Source organism: Alligator mississippiensis, chromosome 5, assembly GCF_030867095.1.
Source record: "Alligator mississippiensis isolate rAllMis1 chromosome 5, rAllMis1, whole genome shotgun sequence".
Lineage (NCBI taxonomy): Eukaryota > Metazoa > Chordata > Crocodylia > Alligatoridae > Alligator > Alligator mississippiensis.
Window position 1 is genome coordinate 179,031,689 of NC_081828.1, and position 20,419 is coordinate 179,052,107.

The 20,419-nt window shown below is 39.4% G+C and overlaps 1 protein-coding gene across 19 annotated transcripts in view; it reads right to left on the reverse strand.

Annotated features, from left to right (window-relative positions):
* The window catches only part of ADAM22 (ADAM metallopeptidase domain 22), a 262,391-nt gene that overhangs the window by 64,726 nt on the left and 177,246 nt on the right, over positions 1–20,419 (reverse strand). For all 19 annotated transcript variants that reach the window (XR_009462659.1, XR_002093669.2, XM_059729028.1 and 16 more), the window contains exons 8-14: positions 16,301–16,371; positions 14,716–14,790; positions 8,827–8,898; positions 7,614–7,780; positions 4,912–4,996; positions 3,893–3,983; positions 463–514 (exon numbers count right to left, since the gene is read on the reverse strand). Coding sequence is in view for 17 of the 19 variants with exons in the window: in XM_059729028.1 (XP_059585011.1) it covers positions 463–514; positions 3,893–3,983; positions 4,912–4,996; positions 7,614–7,780; positions 8,827–8,898; positions 14,716–14,790; positions 16,301–16,371 (613 nt within the window). In the remaining 2 variants the exon portion in view is untranslated. The remainder of the gene's footprint in view (positions 1–462; positions 515–3,892; positions 3,984–4,911; positions 4,997–7,613; positions 7,781–8,826; positions 8,899–14,715; positions 14,791–16,300; positions 16,372–20,419) is intronic.

Sequence of the window (20,419 nt, forward strand, 5' to 3'; positions counted from 1 at the left end):
TGGAGAAAACAGGCCAAATCTGATTTCTTTTCTTATAACATTGACATACATAATGTTACAAAGACTGCTATAATTCTGTATTTAAATTGTAATTAAAGTGATGAAGTTCCTTCTCTATGTTCATGCCTAGAGTTGATGCCCTAAATAATGCAAATATTAGCATAGCAGATGTTGCACTGAATTTAATATATCCACAAACATGTGAGGAGATATAGATATAGATATATATCTCGATGGTGATTCATTCCCTTTGTATCACTGTATTAGCACCGTTAGCAAGGGGGGTGCCAGTGGTGCACTGGCACTGGGTGCCCTAGGACAAAGGGCACCAAATCAAAGGGAAGTAATGTTATGCAACAGAAAATGGGGAGAGGGGTGCTCTGTACATGACCTGCCCCAGGCAACTAAATGCCTAGCTATAGCTCTGCATTGTATAGGAAATTCTTTCAAGATGTGTCTTACCCAGTGTCTCCCATTATACATCCAGACCATGTATCCTCACACTCACATTCACCTAACAAAAGACAAAGATAAAATTTGTACTTTGAGTCTTACAAATTTAAAATCATGATATAGTTTTGTATAAACTTTCTTATTTTAAAAGAAGTAGGATTTATGAAGTGAGATATATTTTTATCGGACCAACTTGCACACTTGACAGAGAGAAGAGATGAGAATTAGAACTTCAAGCCACCCTTCCATCAGGTCTGGGAAAGAAGCAGTTACAGCTCAAGCTAAGAGCAAGTCGGAACACTTTCTTCAGTTTAACCTAATTATGTGCATGAATCCTGGTTTTCTCTGATAAAAAAGTCAAAAATTTTATGATTTCAACCCCCCCATCCATATTTTTTCCTGTGATTAAAACAAAATGCCGCTATATTAGATAGATAGATAGTTTATCTATCTATCTATCTATCTATAGATATATATATATATATATAATATAGCGACATTTTGTTTTAATCACAGGGAAAAATATGGATTTGGGGAGGGGGGGTTGAAATCAGAAAATTTGGGATTTTTTTGGATAGATACAATATCTACCTATAGATTTTTTGGATAGATACTGTATCTGGTGAGAGAGAGAGAGAGAGAGAGAGAGAGAGAGAGAGAGAGAGAGAGAGGTGTTTCATTTTAATCATGGAAAACATTGGATTTTGGGGGGAAGCGGGTCAAATCAGAAAATATTTTTTTTAAGCAGAAAAAAACAGGATATCTTATTATGTTAATACATTTAACCACTTGAAAGAGAAATGGGCAGTTGTCTCTCATGAAGCAAAGAGAAGTTAGCAGGAGATGTGAGAGGCAAGTTAAGTCCATGGCCTTCTGGCATATTTTAAGTCCATGGTATTTTGTATGCAATAAAGTTTTGAATTCATTTTTGTGGGCCTGTCTTCTAAATGCATCATGAAGGTTTCTTTTGAGGATAAGAATAAAGGTAAAATATGGATGGTTTAGTTACAGAGTGTTTTGGTTCTTTATTGGTTTTCCATGTGTGTTCATTCTGGGAAATGTTAAGGTGATTTGGTTTCATCCATATCATTTCCACAAGGGCATTTAGTGCATGGGATGTAGGATATGATATACTTCATCCACACGTGTAGGATCCATGGATTCAAGTGGTTTTATTGTGTGTTGAGTATTGTGGCAGGGGAGCTCTTTTGGACATTTTTGCATTTTTTCTTCAGTAAGGTTAAGTTACATTTGGTAAGTGTTGGTCAATGAATGGTTTGCTTACTTAGTTTGGACCGTGACTGTTTCTTTACATGCAATTTAGGAAAGATATTTGTCCTCTATCTCTCCGAACTATGAAGGTTGGTCCAATAAAAGTTATTACCTCAGCTTACATGTCTTGCTTCTCTTACATCCCTGTATGATGTGACTACTATGCCAAGAAAGACATCAGAATTTATCTTAATTTTTTTTATTACTTTATTCCTCATTTACTTCAAAAGAAATCTGAAATAATTCTCTTTTTAACTATAGTACTTCAAATATATATATACACACACACACATACATATACAAAACTTTTTTCCATAGGAAAACACACATCTCTATACAGTCTTGACAATTTCTCTTGCTTTTCATTTCTTGGGGCAGATCCCCACAAGATAGTAAAATTCACAAATAAGATCCCCAACATACCAATAGATGCAACCTCTAAATACTGCAACTTTTTCCACCTTTTGATTTTTAACTCCTACTCCTCTTCCAATTAATTTGTTGTAATTTCAACCTGAAATAATTATTCTAGAGTGCACACTCAAATGGAGGCCTCTCTTCACTGATAAGAAAGGAGAACTGCTATACATTTCCTAATACTACTTTTACTCGCCCTCCTCTCCTGTACCTTCTGATCCTCATTTTCCCTTGCATAAGCTTTCTATAATGTGGATAAAAAAGGTGAAAGAAACACACAAAACAATACTCGGTTGAATTAAATTGGGCAATTATACATCAGCAAAGGTTTACATGAGTTGCAAAAATCTTCTACGTAACAACATCTTTAATACAACATCAACCACCTTGCTAATGCTTGGAAAAACCCAACCCAAGTACAGCTTCCAATAGTTCAGCAAAGTAATCTCATTCAGAATCATAAAATGTTACTATTTAAAAAAATAATCTATTCTTTATATTTAAAACATTACAAAAATTAAATCCCTCTTAAAAAAAATTCTGTAAACTATATAAATACATGGATCATCCACTAATTACAGTCATTATCAAATAATTCCTACCATAATTATAACTAATTTTCCAACTCACTAAAAATAATTAATTTTTATTTCAATTATCCTTCCCTCCTACTGCCTTGGGACTGACTTGGCTTGCATCTGAGAGCCCAGCAGCAGTTTTCTATTATTCCCCCTCCCCTCCCTCCTTTTGCACCAAGACCCAGATAGGGCAGCATGCAGCCTAGAAGTTTTGCTACTGGGTTCATTGCCAGAGCGCTTATGCAGACCTTCTCCCACAGTGGCTAACTAGGACAGGGGAACCAAGGCACCAACCCAGAGGTGGGGGGGTGGGGTGGACAGACAAAAATATCTGCCACCAGCAGCCATACAATCATGACTGGGCCAGTGGCAACTACAAAGTCACCACTGCTCATGTGCACTGGGCACCGAGCCATGTCACCATGCTGCTGCTCTGAACAGATGCCCACATGTGAAAAGCATAAGGGAAAAGGGGCTTTTCGTTTTATCACAAGACCAGCTCCTCATAGCAAGAATTGTATTTAAAGCAGCAGAGGAAATAATAGGGTGCAGGTCACTGGAAGGAAGGAGGCACATCCAGGAAAATGGGTGAAGGGAAGTTTGAAGAGATATAGAGGTATATGGGAGGCCAAAGGAATGTGGATAGAGACTGGGGTAGGAAATGAACAGGGGTGAAAAGCAGTTCCCCACATTACTTCAGTGCAGGTGAAGGGGAACCCTGCCTCTGAACAGCTAGGGAATGTAGTGATGCCAACTTTCACAACTGCTCACCAATTGCAGGATCAACTTGTCTCCTCAAAATCCATCTATCCCAAAAGCAATCTATCTAGTCTCCAGAACCATAGTGTGTGGGCCTTTTGCCTAGGAGCATAGTTTCAATTTCACTTAAAACAGTGTGAGATAGCAGCCTTACTGCCACATGCTGATAAACTGTGGAGGAAAAAGGTCGTCACCTTGCTAGCATCAGCCTTACTGAGAGTAGTGAAGATGGCAGCCTTTGTAATTAAGAGGAAAATTATGTGATGGTAAACTGTCCTTATTTTATCTAGAAAGAGATACTAAATCACCAAAATTTCAAGATTCTGGCAAAAGTGCAAAAGTTGGCAATATTGGGAAATAATTCCCCCTCTTGAAGACCTGAATTTGGGACGGTAGGAAACAACCAAACTTACCACTTAATAGTTTCCTTTTATCTGAGAAAATGCCAAGGTTGTGGGCCAAGGACTGTGCCAAGGTTACTGCCATTAAGTCTGGCCTTCCAAACTGAAAGAAACAAAGGAAGAAGGTGAAAAATAATTTTGATAAAAGACTCTTAAATATGTGAGCAGTTTTTATAGTTTAAAAACAAGATTATTTTTAAAGGAAAAGTAGTGATGTTGTAACCATGATGGTTCAGGAATTATATGAGAAAGAGAGATTTTCTTTCGTGTGATATCTTTTACTGGATCAACTGCAGAGTTGGGATAGTTAGACAAGCTTCCAATTGCAAAGCATTTTTCTTCAGGTCTGAGGAAGAAAGCAAGCACAGAGATAAAACAAAATGCAGTTTTGAAGTTTTTTAACTCTTAATACAGTGAAGACTAATTTAGCTGCACCTCTTTAACAGTCCAGCAAGGAAAACAAAAATGTTTAAAACGGGTCTTGTAAAAAACATTTAATGTGTTCCTGCCAGAGTGGATGTAAGAGTGGACGAAATCAAGCAATGGACCCTGGCTTGGAAAGTTTAGTTGAACATAAACACAACGGGTGCTTGCAGATGTAAAAAAACAAACAAAAAAAAAACCCCCAAACCCACGGCACTTTAATTTAAACTCGGCACTTTTCTGCGCCAAGCCTTGAGCATGCCCAGAAGCAGCAGCACATTACTTCAACCTAGCTCAGTAGCATCTGTAAAGATTGAGCACTTTAGTGGGGCTTTTTTGGCACTTCTATTGAATAGCTGATCGAATCAGCTTCAGCTAAAAGTGCCAAAAAGCCCCACTGAAGCACAGGGTTTTTCTTTTTTTAATATCTGTAAACAGCTAATGTTATTCACTTTGCCTTGTAGTATTTTCTTTATCTGAACTTTCTTTCATTAATAAATATTCTGTATTGGGAGTGAAGCAAAGAGACATGGTTGAAAAACATACTTGTATAGATACAGGTGTTATAGGGTCCACAATGTCATGCTACTATGAATGCAAACACCTACTTCATTCACACCTCCGCCTTTCAATAGCGAACAAATTCCTCCAATGTAGGCTGCACCGCTGCGACTGCTCTGAAATCGGCTCCCTCTTTTAAAAAAGAAAAAACAGCAAGAAGTTTTACCATGTCAGGCTCATTCTTTTTCCATTTACCCTTTATTTACCTTTCTTATTTTGCAATGCCAGCTGCAAACAGTTTCCCCCCCCCAAACCCCAGAATATAGAACTATGAAAACCAAAAAGAATTGTTCATAACTTTTTTGAGGAGGCCTTTCCCCAAACAGCCGAAGATTACATCTGTTGTGGTGCACAACTTCTTTGAGAGAAATCTCTTTTAATCCACACTTTCACAGTTTCAAACCAGAAAAAAAGAGAAATATTCTAATGTGCCTTCTATATAACAGACCATTAAATTTCATGCACATACCTCCAATATTAAGCCTAATAGCTATATAGTTAGAAAAAGCATTTCAGTCTTCAGCAAGTTAAACTCTTGAGTTACACAAGCAGAGAATAAAAGAGAATAAAGTGACTAAGGCCTCAAGCCCCAGCAGTGACGAGGAACTGGAACTAGTTAAGTGAGATACATTTTGCTGATGCTAGCCAATGATCCACACTCTATGATGAAGAAGTTAAAAAACGCCAAACAGACCCATGGGAAAATTATTTCCTGACCCCAAAACTGGTGATTAGTATGACCCTAACCACACCTGAAAGTAACCACAGCCAGTCATCCTTCTATTTCCTTCTACGATAAGGTGACAGTCTCCATGGATGTGGAGAGAGCAGTAGATACCTTGAATTTACCAAGGCTTTTTGACACTGTTTCCCACAACATTCTTATCAACAAACTAAGGAAATACAGACTAGACAAAAGTACTGTACGGTGGATAATCATGCTCAATGAGAAGTCATCTATGGCTCAATGTCTAGTTGGGAGGAGGTATCAAATGGGGTTCCCCAGGTATTTGTCTTGTGTCTAGTATTGTTTAATATCTTCATTGATGATTTGGACAATGGGACTGAGTGCACACTTAGCATATTTGTAGATGACACCAAGTTGGGTGGTGTTGCAAACACCCTGGAGGGTAAGGCTAGGATCCAGAATGGCTTCGATAGACTGGAAAAGTTGTCCTCAATCAACCAGATTAAATTCAACAAAGACAGACATTTGGCTGGAATTGTTTAGGGATGATCCTGCCTTGAGCAGGAAGCTGGACTAGATGACTTTGTGAGGTTCCCTTCAGTCCTACTTTCCTATGATGCCATAATTCAAGAAAGAGGATTCTCCAAACCACCCTATGGCACTGATCCACCCCATCTGTTGTCCCACCCCTAGGTCTGGCCATTCTTTGATGCTTCCAAGCAAGATGGAAAAAACACAAAAGCCTTCACATTGATCAGATGCATCAAAGAAAAAAAATTCCTGATCCCCGGAGATGACTAGAAGAAGCCCTGATGCATACGATTTGATTACAATCATTGTCTTAATGCCGAGTTATACATTTTATCAACATGACAAGGTAAACAGTCTCCTGTTCTCCGAAAAGCCATGAAAAAAGGAATGAACAGGGCTATGCACACATTCCAAGGCCAGAAGAAACCACTGCAACCAGCCATCCTGACCTCCCAATTCTAGTGTTTACATCCCTTCTGAAAACACACAATCTTAGATTTTGATTTTTAGATTACCCATGATTTCAATATCTTCAGACTTTCATTTCAATTATTATTTGCATTATACTAAAATCTAAAGGTACCAACTGGGGTTGGGGCCCTAGCTCTATGCCCACACTGTCTCCATACTGAGCCCATGACCAAAGAAACAGAGCATATGCACTCCAACCTCTGGAATGGAGCACCACATTCTGGAAATGAGGTGTGGTAGCTGGTTTATAGCAGCTCTGAGGGTCATACTTGAGCACTGTTTTCAGACTCTCTGGCTTGGGTGTGCTTCCTGATATGTACTATGAAACAGCTGCAGTGCCTCAGTATGGGAATTTGGTGCACACTGAGGAGAGTAGGTGGCAGGGTGTGCTTTTCTGTGGCCATCCCAGGTATGGCACAGAGACAGTGTAGACAAAGCCCACATGACTTGCCCAAGGTCACACACAAGCACGAACTGAGTCCCAACCCAGTGTCTCAACCATGAAACGGTGCTATTGCATTATTGCTCCTGTACTTATTGTATTTTATTACATTAATCACAGTGCCAAAACAGTTCAAATACTTAGACAAGGTCAAAAAATATTTTTCCCAGCAAAAATACTCAGTGTGAGTCTTACAGATCATGCATTTTTTGAAAATAAATTATTTGGAGGCAACAGAAAACCTCAGTAATCCTGCAACATGCTGAATATTCAGTAATATATACTGAGCCCTTTAATCAGAACTCCCAGTAACATTGTGATAATGGCCCCTCATCAGAGCTTGAAAGAAGCAGAACTGCAACAAGTGCCATGCATTAACCATCAGGGTATCTGTGCTGGCAACTAGTATGCAAGACAACCAGACTTCACAGTGCATGCAGTTTGTGCTTAGTTTGTGTACTGCTCTAATTCCCCTCCCCCCGCTTTGGCATTCTTATGCGGTACTGTTTGCATTACTGTAGATTGCATAGATAATATAAAGATATGCCAGCCACTTGTGATAACATCCCCCCACGGAATGAAGAAATAGTAATAAAATATCATACGAAGTTACGTACGAAAAAAGGTGAACTGCATCACTTTTCTCTCTGATAAAATCCCTCCTATATTTCATAAACTCACGAAGGGTCACCAGTGGGTTTTCAGATATGGTGAACTTGTTATCAGTGGCCCAGGTTTCCATGGCAACCAATACTATCCTGGTGTTTAGATGTTCTTTATATATCTAGTATATTAACAGAATGAACAAATATATTATATTGAATATAATGTAGTAACTTCTTTTTCCCTTTTGGTAACAACTTATATTTTTTAGGTAATTTGGTACGTAATCTATGGTAATGAACATTTAGTTCCCTGAAGATCACCAATTTTGCCTTTTTTTAAAATAAAAAGTACTTCAGCTAAAATCTAGATTAGGGTCAAATCCTCTAATGAGCTCTGTATGCTAATGAGCTCACAATAGTCAAACACCAAAATGCTCCTTGCCAACTGAAAAATCTTATGAAGGCCTCCAGCATGTCTTAAAACTTTTGTGAAAAATGAACGTTAGTTTTGATACAAATTTCTGAAGGACCACACAAGACTTTGAATACCTTAAAGCTTTGAGTTCAGAAAAGCCCAGGGTTTATCCGTATTTCGTAGTGTTCAATGAATCTCAGTGATAGATTTAGCACTACTATTTTGACTGTCATGCGGTTCTTTAGTCGTGTTTATTTTGACTCTGAGCAACTCTCCAGAAACCTGGACAACCTCTCGCTATTGCGGAGTGAATTTCCCAAACCAAAGATTTCCAAGAATAAGAATAGTTTGATTTTTAAATCCTTGGAAATAGTTCTAGAGTGAGGAATGTGCACTATTCCCTTCTATTATTTATAGCCCTGAAAGCCAACTCTTTGTAGGGTTTCCACAGTATTTCTCAATATTGAGTAAAATACTTATTTTCCTCATAAATTTTAGTGTACTCTTGTTCCAGATGCCTTGTAAGGTTCAGCAGTAATTAATATGGTACTCTGAATAAGTAGTCTCTCCTTGTAAGATGTGCTTTAAAAATCTGAATAAGAAGTCAGCTCAGCACATGAAGGGAAGAAAATTATTCCTCTTACATATTTTAAGCACATATCCCTTGATAGACTGTGGCCTAAATAAATGTCTGAAATCTACACATAACTTAATATTATAATTATCTGTGAACTGTCATTTTCTACAGCATTATAACCATGTGATTCACAACACATGTAAAAAAAAAACATTAAACTGAGTAATACTTACTAAATCTGCCATATTCACAACTGACTTAGCATAGCTGTTGGTATGGCCAACTGATAACCGGTGTTTTTTACACTGAAAACAAACAGAAAAAAGTTATAAATGCATTTTGGGTGATCTGAAAAGCATTTAAAAATGAATTTACCTGTAGGAAAAGCTGTGTGCAAGCTGTTTATCTTTTGGACTGATTATAATTTAAAACAGTTAAAATTATTCAAATATGCATTCTACAGTATTGGGAGGATCAATTAATACATATTTGGAAAGTTAAGATCTTTGGTGAAGATGCTGTAGAATTTCTATGGAAGTATTTTTATTGAAATTGTTATCATTATTACAACCTTAAAACCATGAACTATTAGTAGATAACAGTCAAATGCCAATATGGCATATGCTATCATGATTTCAGTACCCTTTCCTGAAACTGCTTTGCAGATGTAGTCAATATTAATCTGTCTACTTGCAGTCTAATATATCTAAACACATTTTCCTGAAATTATTCTGTCCCAAATCCCTACCTGTCTTTCCTTATAAAAAATTGTAGTACTTCACAGTAAGCGTCTCAAATCCCGTTTGTAATGATACAGCAACATTAGAACACTGCAATATTATTCTATAAAGGTGACATTTCCTATGCAACATAACCTTCCCAAATCCTTCTACCTATTGAACAGCCCTCATATAATTCTGTACCTTTAATGTGCTTAAATGTTACAGTGACAAATACTTTAGAAAAGCCTAAGACACCTAAACCAAGTTTTTTTGATGTGTCTAACAGTTTTGGAAACCAACCTAAAACACTCTGAAAGGGTGCCCAGCACTTGCTGAAAATCAGGTCCATGTTTCCTGCTCTTGAAAAGTAATATATACTGTTTATTATTACCATATTAAACACCCACCAGAAGTGGACCATAAAAACAATCTCCCTTTAACCACTCTGGAATATCAGTGAGAGCAGCTGGAATATGCAATCCCTGAAGCTCTGAAACGCTTCCATATGTCCCTGTGGGGCTGCCAAAGCCCTCGCCTTACCACCTGTCTAGCCTCTATTGGGTGGTTTGCAGTTTTTATACCATGCCTGTACATAGTGATTAGGTCAGCCAAAATAATATATCCCTTAGGTGCCATGACAAAAACCATGCCTCAAAAAATTCCCCAAAGGTTTCAGGAAACTACAAGCCTGGAAAAACTATTTAGAAAAAATCTTCATTTTTTCCACCCAGTCATAAACAGCTGGGAACTCCACACTGTACACATGCCTCAGACCTCCTGCAGCCTGGCTGCTGTGGAGTTCTTTGAAATATTTTCCCAGCCAGTACCAGGCAGCCCAGAGAGTGTCTGAAATCCAGAGTTTCCAAGCTTCAAACTGTAGATAGGAAAAAGGAAAGACTGTTTTGCTGAGCAGGAGGCAGAAAAGAGGAATAAGCCAAAGAACTATGTAGTTTTTGACCTGGGTAGGAGGAAAGGGAGATTAAGGCAATGTACAGATATTCCTTTTGTGCTAAGAGAAAAGCCTTTCTCCCACCACAAAAAAGAGAGATGAAGGGACAATCAAGAGATTTCTTGCAGAAGAAAACTGTCTCCTCCACAAGATGTTAGATAGGTTATTTACAAGAAAGATCTTCCTCCTCCTGATATGACTTGAATGCCTGTACACTTTTCAGGAGGGAAAGACACTTGCATCCCACAGTCCTCTGACTCCCTGACAACCCACCCAGGTCAGCTGGGGAGCCAGGACCCAGTTTCAAAGAAGTTGTCCCTAGCCGCGCTTCTTTGTTCCTCTGATTTTAAATCACCTGGTGTGCAGCTCATCTGAGCTGCTGAAGAGGCAATTTAAAACCAGGGTGGCTGTCTATTGACAGTCTTCCTCCTTCCCAGGCAGGGGAGAAGGCAGGCTGCCAGGTAATGAACTCCCCTAAAAGCAGTGATAGCCCAGGGAGCAGCCTTCTTGTGGTCCCTGACTGGAGAGCTGGCATGTGTAACTCTCCAGCTAGGGAGAAATTCTTACCAGTAGAAATGAATGCCTGTACCCACCTAAGATACTACTGTAACAACCTGGGAAAGAGAGACTAGGTCAAAAGAAAAATACACTCAGGAAGAGATGGAAGAAAACATGATGAAAAAAAAACGTGAGACAAAATAACCATGAGAGAAATGACATGAAGGAGAAGTCAGGCACAAGGATAGTCGAGAAAAGGTGGTAGAACACAGAAATAAAATAAAATGTACAGAGCACTAAGGAAAAGGCTTGAACATAAAATTCAGACCTCAGTCCTCCAAAGATTTATGCACATGCTCTAAGCACTGTGTAAAACTATTTTCAGTACATAAAATCCAGCATCAGTGTAAATTTTTCTAAATGTAGAATCTGTTAAAGAATACCTAGGAAACATGAACATATTTATTCTTAAAAAGGAATACTTTCTAAAGCATAAACTAATTCTTTGTTTTGAACTGGATGCATTCATAAGAATCTTTTTTTAAATTACCTCTTTTGGGGTGTTACACTATCATCTGTCATTTTGTTTTTTAAGCCTGAGCTCACAATAATCCTTACTCGAGATCTGACTTGCCCTTTTTTTATTTTACCAAGCACAATACAATTGAACAGTATTTCCCAACTTATATTTTAGGGGGCATGAAAGGATCCTTAAATGCAAATACTTCAATATTGGTAGTTCTGCTATAAAAAAGTGCTGAAGAAGTATTTTACCTTTGATAACATTTATTTTGGGATGAGGTAGCAGACATACAAAGACTTTAAAATAATGTTTTAAAAATAATAGTATTTAATTATTCTTTTCACTCATGTGTTCAGATTTTTTCCAAGGTCACTGTGTCAACTACCTTTTTTGCTTCATTTTTTTTTCGCTTCAGTTGGCAGTGATTTACTGTGTGGCCTTGGGCAAACTACACAGAGCTGATCTTCAAGATGTGCTGAGCTCTAACAAGTTTAAAAAAATCAAGGGCTCTGCAGATACTTAGTTCTTCAGAAAAATCAATCTCCATTGACCCATCTTAAAAATTAGAAGGATGATGCTTTCCCACCCCCCACCTCCCTCCTTTTGAAAGGGGCTTTGGGATTTAAAGATAAATATATCTTTGCAGCTGATTTTTGTCTTTTTCAGAATATACTGATATCAATAAATTATCTAAAGCAGACAAAAATACTATGACTTTTAGTTTATTTCCTTGTTTTCACTCCAGTAAATGTAAGCATATCTTTAGAAGTAACTGCTCCTAGAAATTCATCATTGGGTGCTCATGTTTTGTTTAGGATGGTCTCCTCACAATAGGGAGATTGCTTTTGGCTTTTTAATATAAATCTCTCTTTCCAAAATAGAGAAATTAATAAAAAGGTACTTTTTATACATTACCAGCCTATACAAAATTCAAGGGAAGGCAAAGTTTGGATCTAAATCACCAGGCAATAAGCATCTTTGCACAAGATTGTTTATTTTCCGCTGCCACAACACACCTTGCTGTGTTGCATCTACCAGAGACAGAACATGGCAGCCAGCTATAGATAAGTTATGTCTATTTAGTCTTCCTCAATATTTGATGGTTTTGTATAAGTTGTGACGCTTATAACATATTCTATTAAATAAAAAGTGAGACAAGTGGTGTTATAGGGCTAATGAAACGTTGAATCAACTTCTTGACTCTGAACAGCCAGATTCCAACACTGATTTATGAGGGCTGTGATGTCAGTAGCTCAGTGCATACTGGAATACCTCAGATAAGAAGAAATTCACCAATTTTAGGTTACTGCTGTTTGCAGACTCAGCAAAAAACAGGAAAAGTGATAAGATGGACACAGTTACTGAAACATTCTTAAGTTTGAAGTGTCTGAAAATTCAACAACAGAATGTGTGACCATTAAAAGGCACTTTGCATCTCACAATGCCCATGGTTATTCAAATGCTAGCCCAAAGCACACTGCCAATACTGTAACTAATTTTCCATAATCATAGCTCCAGATACAGAGTGCAGGCAAAGTCATAATGACTGGGTTAATCTCAGAGGCTTAGCAGCACAGCGCTGCACCCACCGAGGTTGCACAGCACTCAGGGCAGCGCCGGCTCCTGCCATGCTGATTGCAGCTGTACAATTAGCTACTACTGTGACAATGGCTGCTTCTGCACCCCTCCTACAAAAGCGGTACCTGGGGCTGCTATCCCAGTCACCCCTGCCTCAGTTACATTGCCTCAGACCCTTTACCAAAAATATTGTAACCCAACAGAAAATAATTCATTTGCAAACCTCTGTCTGCAGTCTGTGCAGGAGAATAGTGGACTGACTGATAATATCCATAAATATCATAATATAAGAAGCACTAGCCTTTGGAGGAATCAGATCTGTTCAGTTGGGTAGAACACGTACCATTGTCCAGGCTGTGGACGTACTTTCCAGGCTTGAACACAATAATTCAGGAAATGTTGAATAGCATCCAACATTTTCCTCTGTGATTTAAGAAATTAAGCTTTGTTCACCAAATAATGCTGTCAAAGGATTAAATCACCCAAGGATAACAGTGTATTCCTTTTACAACTTGATGGGCATGTTTGCAAATTTGGGCACTCCTCAAAACATACTAGACTTAGCAGAGAAGATGGATACAACTGATATATTTATAGAGTTTAAGATCATAAGGGATTCCTAACTTATCTCATGCAATCTCCTGTTAAGAGATTCACTTGTCACAGAATTTTATCCGCTTACTTCTATTGTGCATAATAATTTGGGTTTAACTAAAGCATATCTTTCAGAAATGAATTCCATCCCTATCTAAAGATTTTAAGAAGTGGAGTCACTACCTTTATTTCTGAAGATTAGTCAGAAGGTAGGGCAAGGCAGCAACTTAGGGCACTTTTACACATGCTCCAGGGGTGGGGGAGGGGGCGCTTTAATTAGAGCAGCCACTCTAATTAACATGCCACAGCATCTCATGTATCAGCATCCTCACGCTTCAAAATGGCAGCAGGGGCACTTAACTAAAGCTCATTGAATGAACTATAGTTCAAGTGCCCCTGCTGCCATTTTGAAGCATGGAGACGCTGATACACAAGACGTGGAAGACTGCTGGAGCACAATAACTACCACTCTCCAGCACACTTGGTTAACTGAGTCTATTCCAATGCTCGGTAATTATAGCATGGCTAAGCAGCCTCCACACTCATGTACAGGCACCCTTAGGGACTAACTGCTTTAGAGAGGGATAAGTTTCTGTAGGTGACCATCTTCCTAGCACCTTTAAATTGATTAGTCTCTAAGGTGCTACCCTGCCTTAACTTCTACCTGACTTTAAACTAACACAGCTAACTACCTACTCTTTCCAAGGATTAATTCTCATCACTATGAAAACTTTACTTCTTTGAAAATGCCTAGCTTTAGTGCCCAGCTATTGGCTCTGGTTTGTGTATTTCTCAGCTGTGTCAAAAAGTACTTGCTCTCTGGAAAGGTACTTGTTTAACAATAAAATATACTATTGGTGTATTTTGATGTCTCAATAAATGCAGTCATTATAAATCTGTCTGTCATCAATACGCAAACATTATTGATTTCCATGGTTATTAGTGGTAAGCATAATAATATCCAAAACAGTATGAAAGAAACGTGATCTGCTTTGAGTCCAGAAACACAGGAAACTACTGTCCAAGATTCTAGTTCTTCATATTTAATCTAAGATTGTTCTCATTTATCTTGGTGAAAATCAAGAGCATTTTCTATGTAGTTACACAATAGTAATACAAGGTCAGAATCAATTGTCTTGAAGATGTAGGCTGAATTTACATTCTAGCAACACAGAATGCCTAATTATTTTTGTCTCAGAGGCTTAAGACAACTTTAAAATATTAATAAATTTTAAGTAGCAAAGCATATAAGTCTTACCATTAGATGATCATTAACAATCATTAGCTCAATGTATTTTGTTTCCTCCTCAACTTTATGTGGAATCTGACGAACCTGCAGAAACATTAACATTCAATATTTGTTTAAATCTTTATGGAAAACAAATCTCAATTTGTTACAGCAAGAAGAATAATTTATTTCCTTTATTCTGGTCTCAGGTATAAATCATACTACTATGCTTCCATCATTTCACTTATTTTATTTCAAAATCTAACATTACAAAAATAATTGTGTGTTTGCATTGTTGTTCTACCTGTCTATGCTTGTAAACCACAAATTGACACACCTTAATTCCAAAATTAATCTAGAAAGTTTTTGGAGGGCTAGTGGAAGAATGATAGGTATTTACTTTAAAAATGGTAAGTGTTCCCTGCCCCATCTTCTCCAGAGCTTGATAAACGCTTAAAAAACAAAACAAAACAAGAACTCCTAATTTTTTTTTAAATCCTAAACAGCAACTGTATCTTTAGAAACAGTTCGCTATCAGCTAGGAAATCACAACACTGATATAAAAAGAAAGCAGCTCTTAGCTAGAAAAGCACTTAAAAGGCTGTATTATCTGTTCAAATTCTAAATCAATCATTACTTCACAGTCAATTTAGTGCCTCATTTCCTTCCAGTTTACAGATATTCACAGCTGTGTTGTCCTTGTTTTCTCTGGTTTTTCCCACAAGGATTATTATGTCATGATTGTTGCTATAGATCTACAGCTACTGCATGCTGTTTATGAAAAAGCAGCAAATCCCTTTAGCACTATCTGGTATAGAGTGGTGTTCACAAAAATCATTTATGTGACAAATTCTTTTATTGCCTGTTTACTTTCAAGGTGATAAATATGTGTTTGCCACTTCTTTTAGCCTTTAGTCTTATGTTTAGTTCAGAGATCATGAGACAATTGTGAACTTTTCCAAGTGAATGCAGCACTCTTGAAATGCTGCTTCCTCCTCCTCCTCAGTTTCCCCCACTTTTCAGCTGTTTCCAAAAAGCCTCTAGCAGAGGTGGATCAAGATGGGAGTGCAGTGACACCTCTGTTTCAGGCAATGCCATGGGAGCAGCAGCTGATGCTTTTTTTAAATCTCTGAATCAGATTCCCTCCTTCAAGAATGCAAGATTCAAGAAGTCCCCCCCTTCCCTTTCCCTCAGTGGCATGTCCCCTTTCTTCCTGTCCCATTCCTTCCTTCCACTGCCCACCACTGCCACTGTCCCCAGAGGGGCATGCCACTGAGCACAAAGAGGAATGGAGGGAGAGAGGGATATCTTACTTGATTTGGGGACTTAAAAGAAATCCTCATCTGATGTTCCTGTGGTGTGGTTTGCCTATTCAGGGGTAGAAAGGAGCTAGGAGTGAGGGTGCAACCATCCCTGAAATGTTGGTTGCTGCTCCTGCACCCCTTTACAAAATCCTGGATTTGCCCATGGATGCTAGTGAAATTCCTTGCCTCCCTTTATTATTTGTTTATTCATATCTCATACGTCAAAATGACAGAAACAATAGGATTTTATCTTCAGAGCTCAATAGCTGTAAGCCAACCTTAACAGTATAAATTAGTATATCAGCTCATACCTGTCTTCTACTCCTTTTGTGTCTTGACTTTACAACAAACTTCTGTGATGTAGTGTTCATTTGCTTGAATTCTATATGGAAAGCACAATGAGATAAGTCTTTAGTTTTACAAAAAAAGTATATCATTTCACTTGGCATTTTTTTTCATATTTAAATTAGATAACAATTGTACTTTTTGAATATTTACCTAGACAGGGGACAATGTTACAGGTGCTTTCCTAACAACAGAGTATGAATAAAAAGTCTGAATAAACTTTATTAATAATAAAGTTTTATTAAAACAACCATTATGTGGGTATCATACCATAGAAGGTGTAACCGGTGTTCTAAGACTAAGACTCCAGTTATTGTAACTGTAATTTTGTATGGTGCTACCATGAAATTAATCATATTTTCATTAATTCAGCAATCAGTTCACCCCACTCTTGTACTGTCTGCATATATTACCATGAAAAGGAAACAAAGTGAACACGTGATTTGAGAGTCATTTTTTTCACAGAATGACATGGGGATTGAGCTAAACCTTTGGGATACTGACAGTATCCACAACAAATTTAATATTCCCCTAAATTAATTCTACCTTGTCAGCAGCTTTGAAAATCTCTTATCAGAAACACTAAGTAGTTTATTCTTTAGCCAAATTTCATTTTACTTGCTGGTCACAAGAAAAAAGGGGAATCCATACAATTCACAATCCACACAATCACACCTCCTGCTGTACTACATGTAAATGGCAGGAGATGTGATTGTGGGATTGCAAGTCAGTTCCCATCTAGGGTGACCACCCATCCCTACTTGGGTGGGACAGTCCTAGTTCCAGGATGCATGATTCCGAGAAAGTATTTCTCCCAGATTTGCAGTATTGTACAGGGATTGGGAAACGGTTAGTTTCCCCTTGCAGGCTGGCAGTGTTCCAGCCTGCAAGGGGCTGCCGGGAGTGGGATGCAGGGAGCATCATGGGCATGTGTGAGCCCACATACATGCACGTGGCTAGGAATACAGCCAGACTTTGTGGAGACCAGCTCTCTGAAGGTAGGTCTATGGAAGAAAGGGAGTACTGAAGGGGAGGGCAGATCAAGTCCCCATGGTGAGGGAGGGAGTGGGGCAGAGGGTGGAGGTACTGCCCAGCCAGGTTGGTGCATGGGGCCCAGGCCAGGAAATGGGACAGAGCCATGGACAGCTCATCCAGGGGGTGCGTGGCATGAAGGGGTGACTCCCCACCACTGCACCCCCCCCAGGGGGGCATGTACCCCCCCCCAGATTTGTGCATGGGGCAAGGGCAGATGCAGGCTGCCCACTGCATGCTCAGGGCTCCCTGCCCTGGCTTCCTCCCCTGATAGCCCCACACTGGCCACGCTGCCATGGCAATGTGCCCCCTGCCTGACCAGCAGCAGCAGCAGGGGTGGTCACAGCGTGGAGCTGTGCCCCCCCACTGCTGCCAGGTGGACAGGGGGCACACAGCCAGCACAGGGCTACCAGGGAAAGGCAGCAAGGTGGAGAGCCCTGAGCCTGCAGTGGACAGCCTGCATCTGCCCTTGCCCCACTCAACTCTGCTTCCGCTGTGCCGCCAGCAGAGGCTGGGGGGCGGGGGGAGAAAAGGGGAGGAGGGAGGGTAGGCAGGCATGTGTCCTACCTTTACATTTTTAAAAGGTGGTCACCCTAATCTCATCACACCTTGTTGCCTGGTTCCTGGGCTCCCCCTGCACCAGAAAGAAGCATGTTCTCACAGTTGGGAGCCCTCTTAGCTGACTGGGCTTCCAGCTGCAGGGGCACCCCATGTACCCCTGCCACTGGGACATGGCAAGTGCTGCAGTCTCCCAGTCGTGTTGGTGCATGGGGAGCCCCCAAAACTGGGAACCCTGTCAGCTGAGAAAGCTTCCAGCTGTGGGGACATGTGCTCCCATGGCTAGTCGCCAGCATCAGCTGGGAACTTCCAGGCATGAGGGTGCATACACACCTACAGGCTTGGCGGCACCAAAATGACTAGCACCATGAATGAAAGGAACCTGGGGGTTAATAATAGACCACAGAATGAATATGGGCCAGCAGTGCAATGCTGTAGCCAGTATGGCAAATAATACTCTGGCATGCATCAATCAATGCATCTCCAGCAAAACCAAGGAGGTAATTCTTCTGCTCTACTCAGCATGGGTGAGACCCCAACTTAAGAACTGTGTCCAGTTCTGGGCACCACATTGTAACAAGGATGTGGACAAGCTTAAGAGAGTCCAAAGAAGAGCCACCCTTATGATCAGAGTCTTAAAAGGCAAGCCATATGAGGAAAGGCTGAGGGATCTGGGGCTCTTCAGTCTGAGGAAAAGAAGGCTGAGAGGGGACCTGGTAGCAGCTTACTGCTACCCTAGAGGAGTACATCTATGGCTCAGTGAGCAGCTGTTCACCAGGGCACCCAAGGGGAAAAGCAGGAGTAATGGCCACAAACTCCTGGAAGATTGATTCAGGCTCAACATTAGGATAAACTTCTTCACAGTCAGGGTGTCCAGAGTGTGGAATAAGTTCCTTCCAGAGGTGATGCAGTCACCTACCCTGGAAATCTCTGAGAGACGACTAGATACTCACCTTGCTGGGGTCACCTGATCCACAGTTATCTTTCCTGCTTGGTGCAGGGGGCTGGACCTGATGATCTTCCAAGGTCCCTTCCGGCCTTACAATCTATATGGGCACGCACAGCTGAGAGCTCCAAACAGCTGATGGGGCTCCCAGCCACAGGGCACAGGCTACACATGCAAATTAAACCTGGATAGGTACCAACTATAAAGTTATTACACATTTCCAGCAATAACTTTATAGTTGGTTGAAACATTTAAGGCACCATAGTTAATTTGCACAATTAACTAGGTAATTGCATAATGTATGTAACATGTAGAGAAAGCCATGAGATGATGAGGGGACTAGTATGAACTAAACAGGAGACAACATTAGTCCTCATCATTTTTAATTTCCCACCTGAATTTTTCCTTCTTTCATTTTAGATTTATTATTCCTGGTTCCAATATATTTTATATAAACAGAAATTTTTTTCTTGCATTAATAGGTCTCAAATTCATTTATTTTCTTATGTCCTTAATCACCTTTCTTTGAAGCTACAGATACTTAATTTCAGCAATCTCATCTAATACTGTGTCCTCTTTAATAGTCTAGCTTCCCTTCTCTGCATTTGTTCCAACTTTTGAATATCCTTTTAGTTATCAGTAGCTGAAATCTTCTTTCAGGTTTTCAATTTGGTCTTAATGTGACCGAGAGGAATAATATTACGGCTAGGGTTGTGCAAAGCAAGGCACTTTCAATTCAAATAATCTTTGCCCCCAGTTTGGCTTTGTAAAGCACTCATAAGTCATTTGGTTGCACATCTAGTCTTAAACTTCTCTCACATTTCCACTTCTGGTGATTTTGCATATGTGGTGCGTGAAAGATGGTATTTCTGCATATGAATAAAACACCAGGCTAAAAAGATAATGTAGCTTAAGAAATTGAAAGGACTACAATCGCTGCAATGTGACAAGGATGACCATACAAATTGCTTCTGACAATAAAAAACGTAAGATCAAAATACAGATGACTGGCCTATTTCACTCAAACAGTGGAGATTAAACCACATTTTTATGAAAAAATGTCACACATTTTCTCCCAGTGGGATTGAACAAAACATAATCACCAGGACTAGGTATTAAATAACACTATCTCATGATAGCTCATGAACTAGGAACCAAATTGCAAATACTTACCCAGGTTACTTCACTGCTATAAGTAACTCCTTTAAACTAAATGGCTTTACTCATGTGACTAGTTAGTCACATGTATAAGGGTCATGTTCATAGAGTCAGGTCCCTGTTATCTATTCTATTTGTTCTCTTTCAGTTTGTCTTACAGAAGAGCAAATATATTTGAAGATATTTAGCTGCAATATTATAACTCAAATTCTAAGCATAGCACATTCTGCCAGGAGAGAATAAAAGGGACAGGATTGTCTTTAAAAATACTGTTAGCTAACATGTGATATGGTGGCCACTGAGAGGTAGCCCCTAGTCAATCTCTACAGCTCATAATGAATGAAAAGTAACAGTTTTGAAATGTATAGGTTTGTACTGGGGGGGCAGAGTT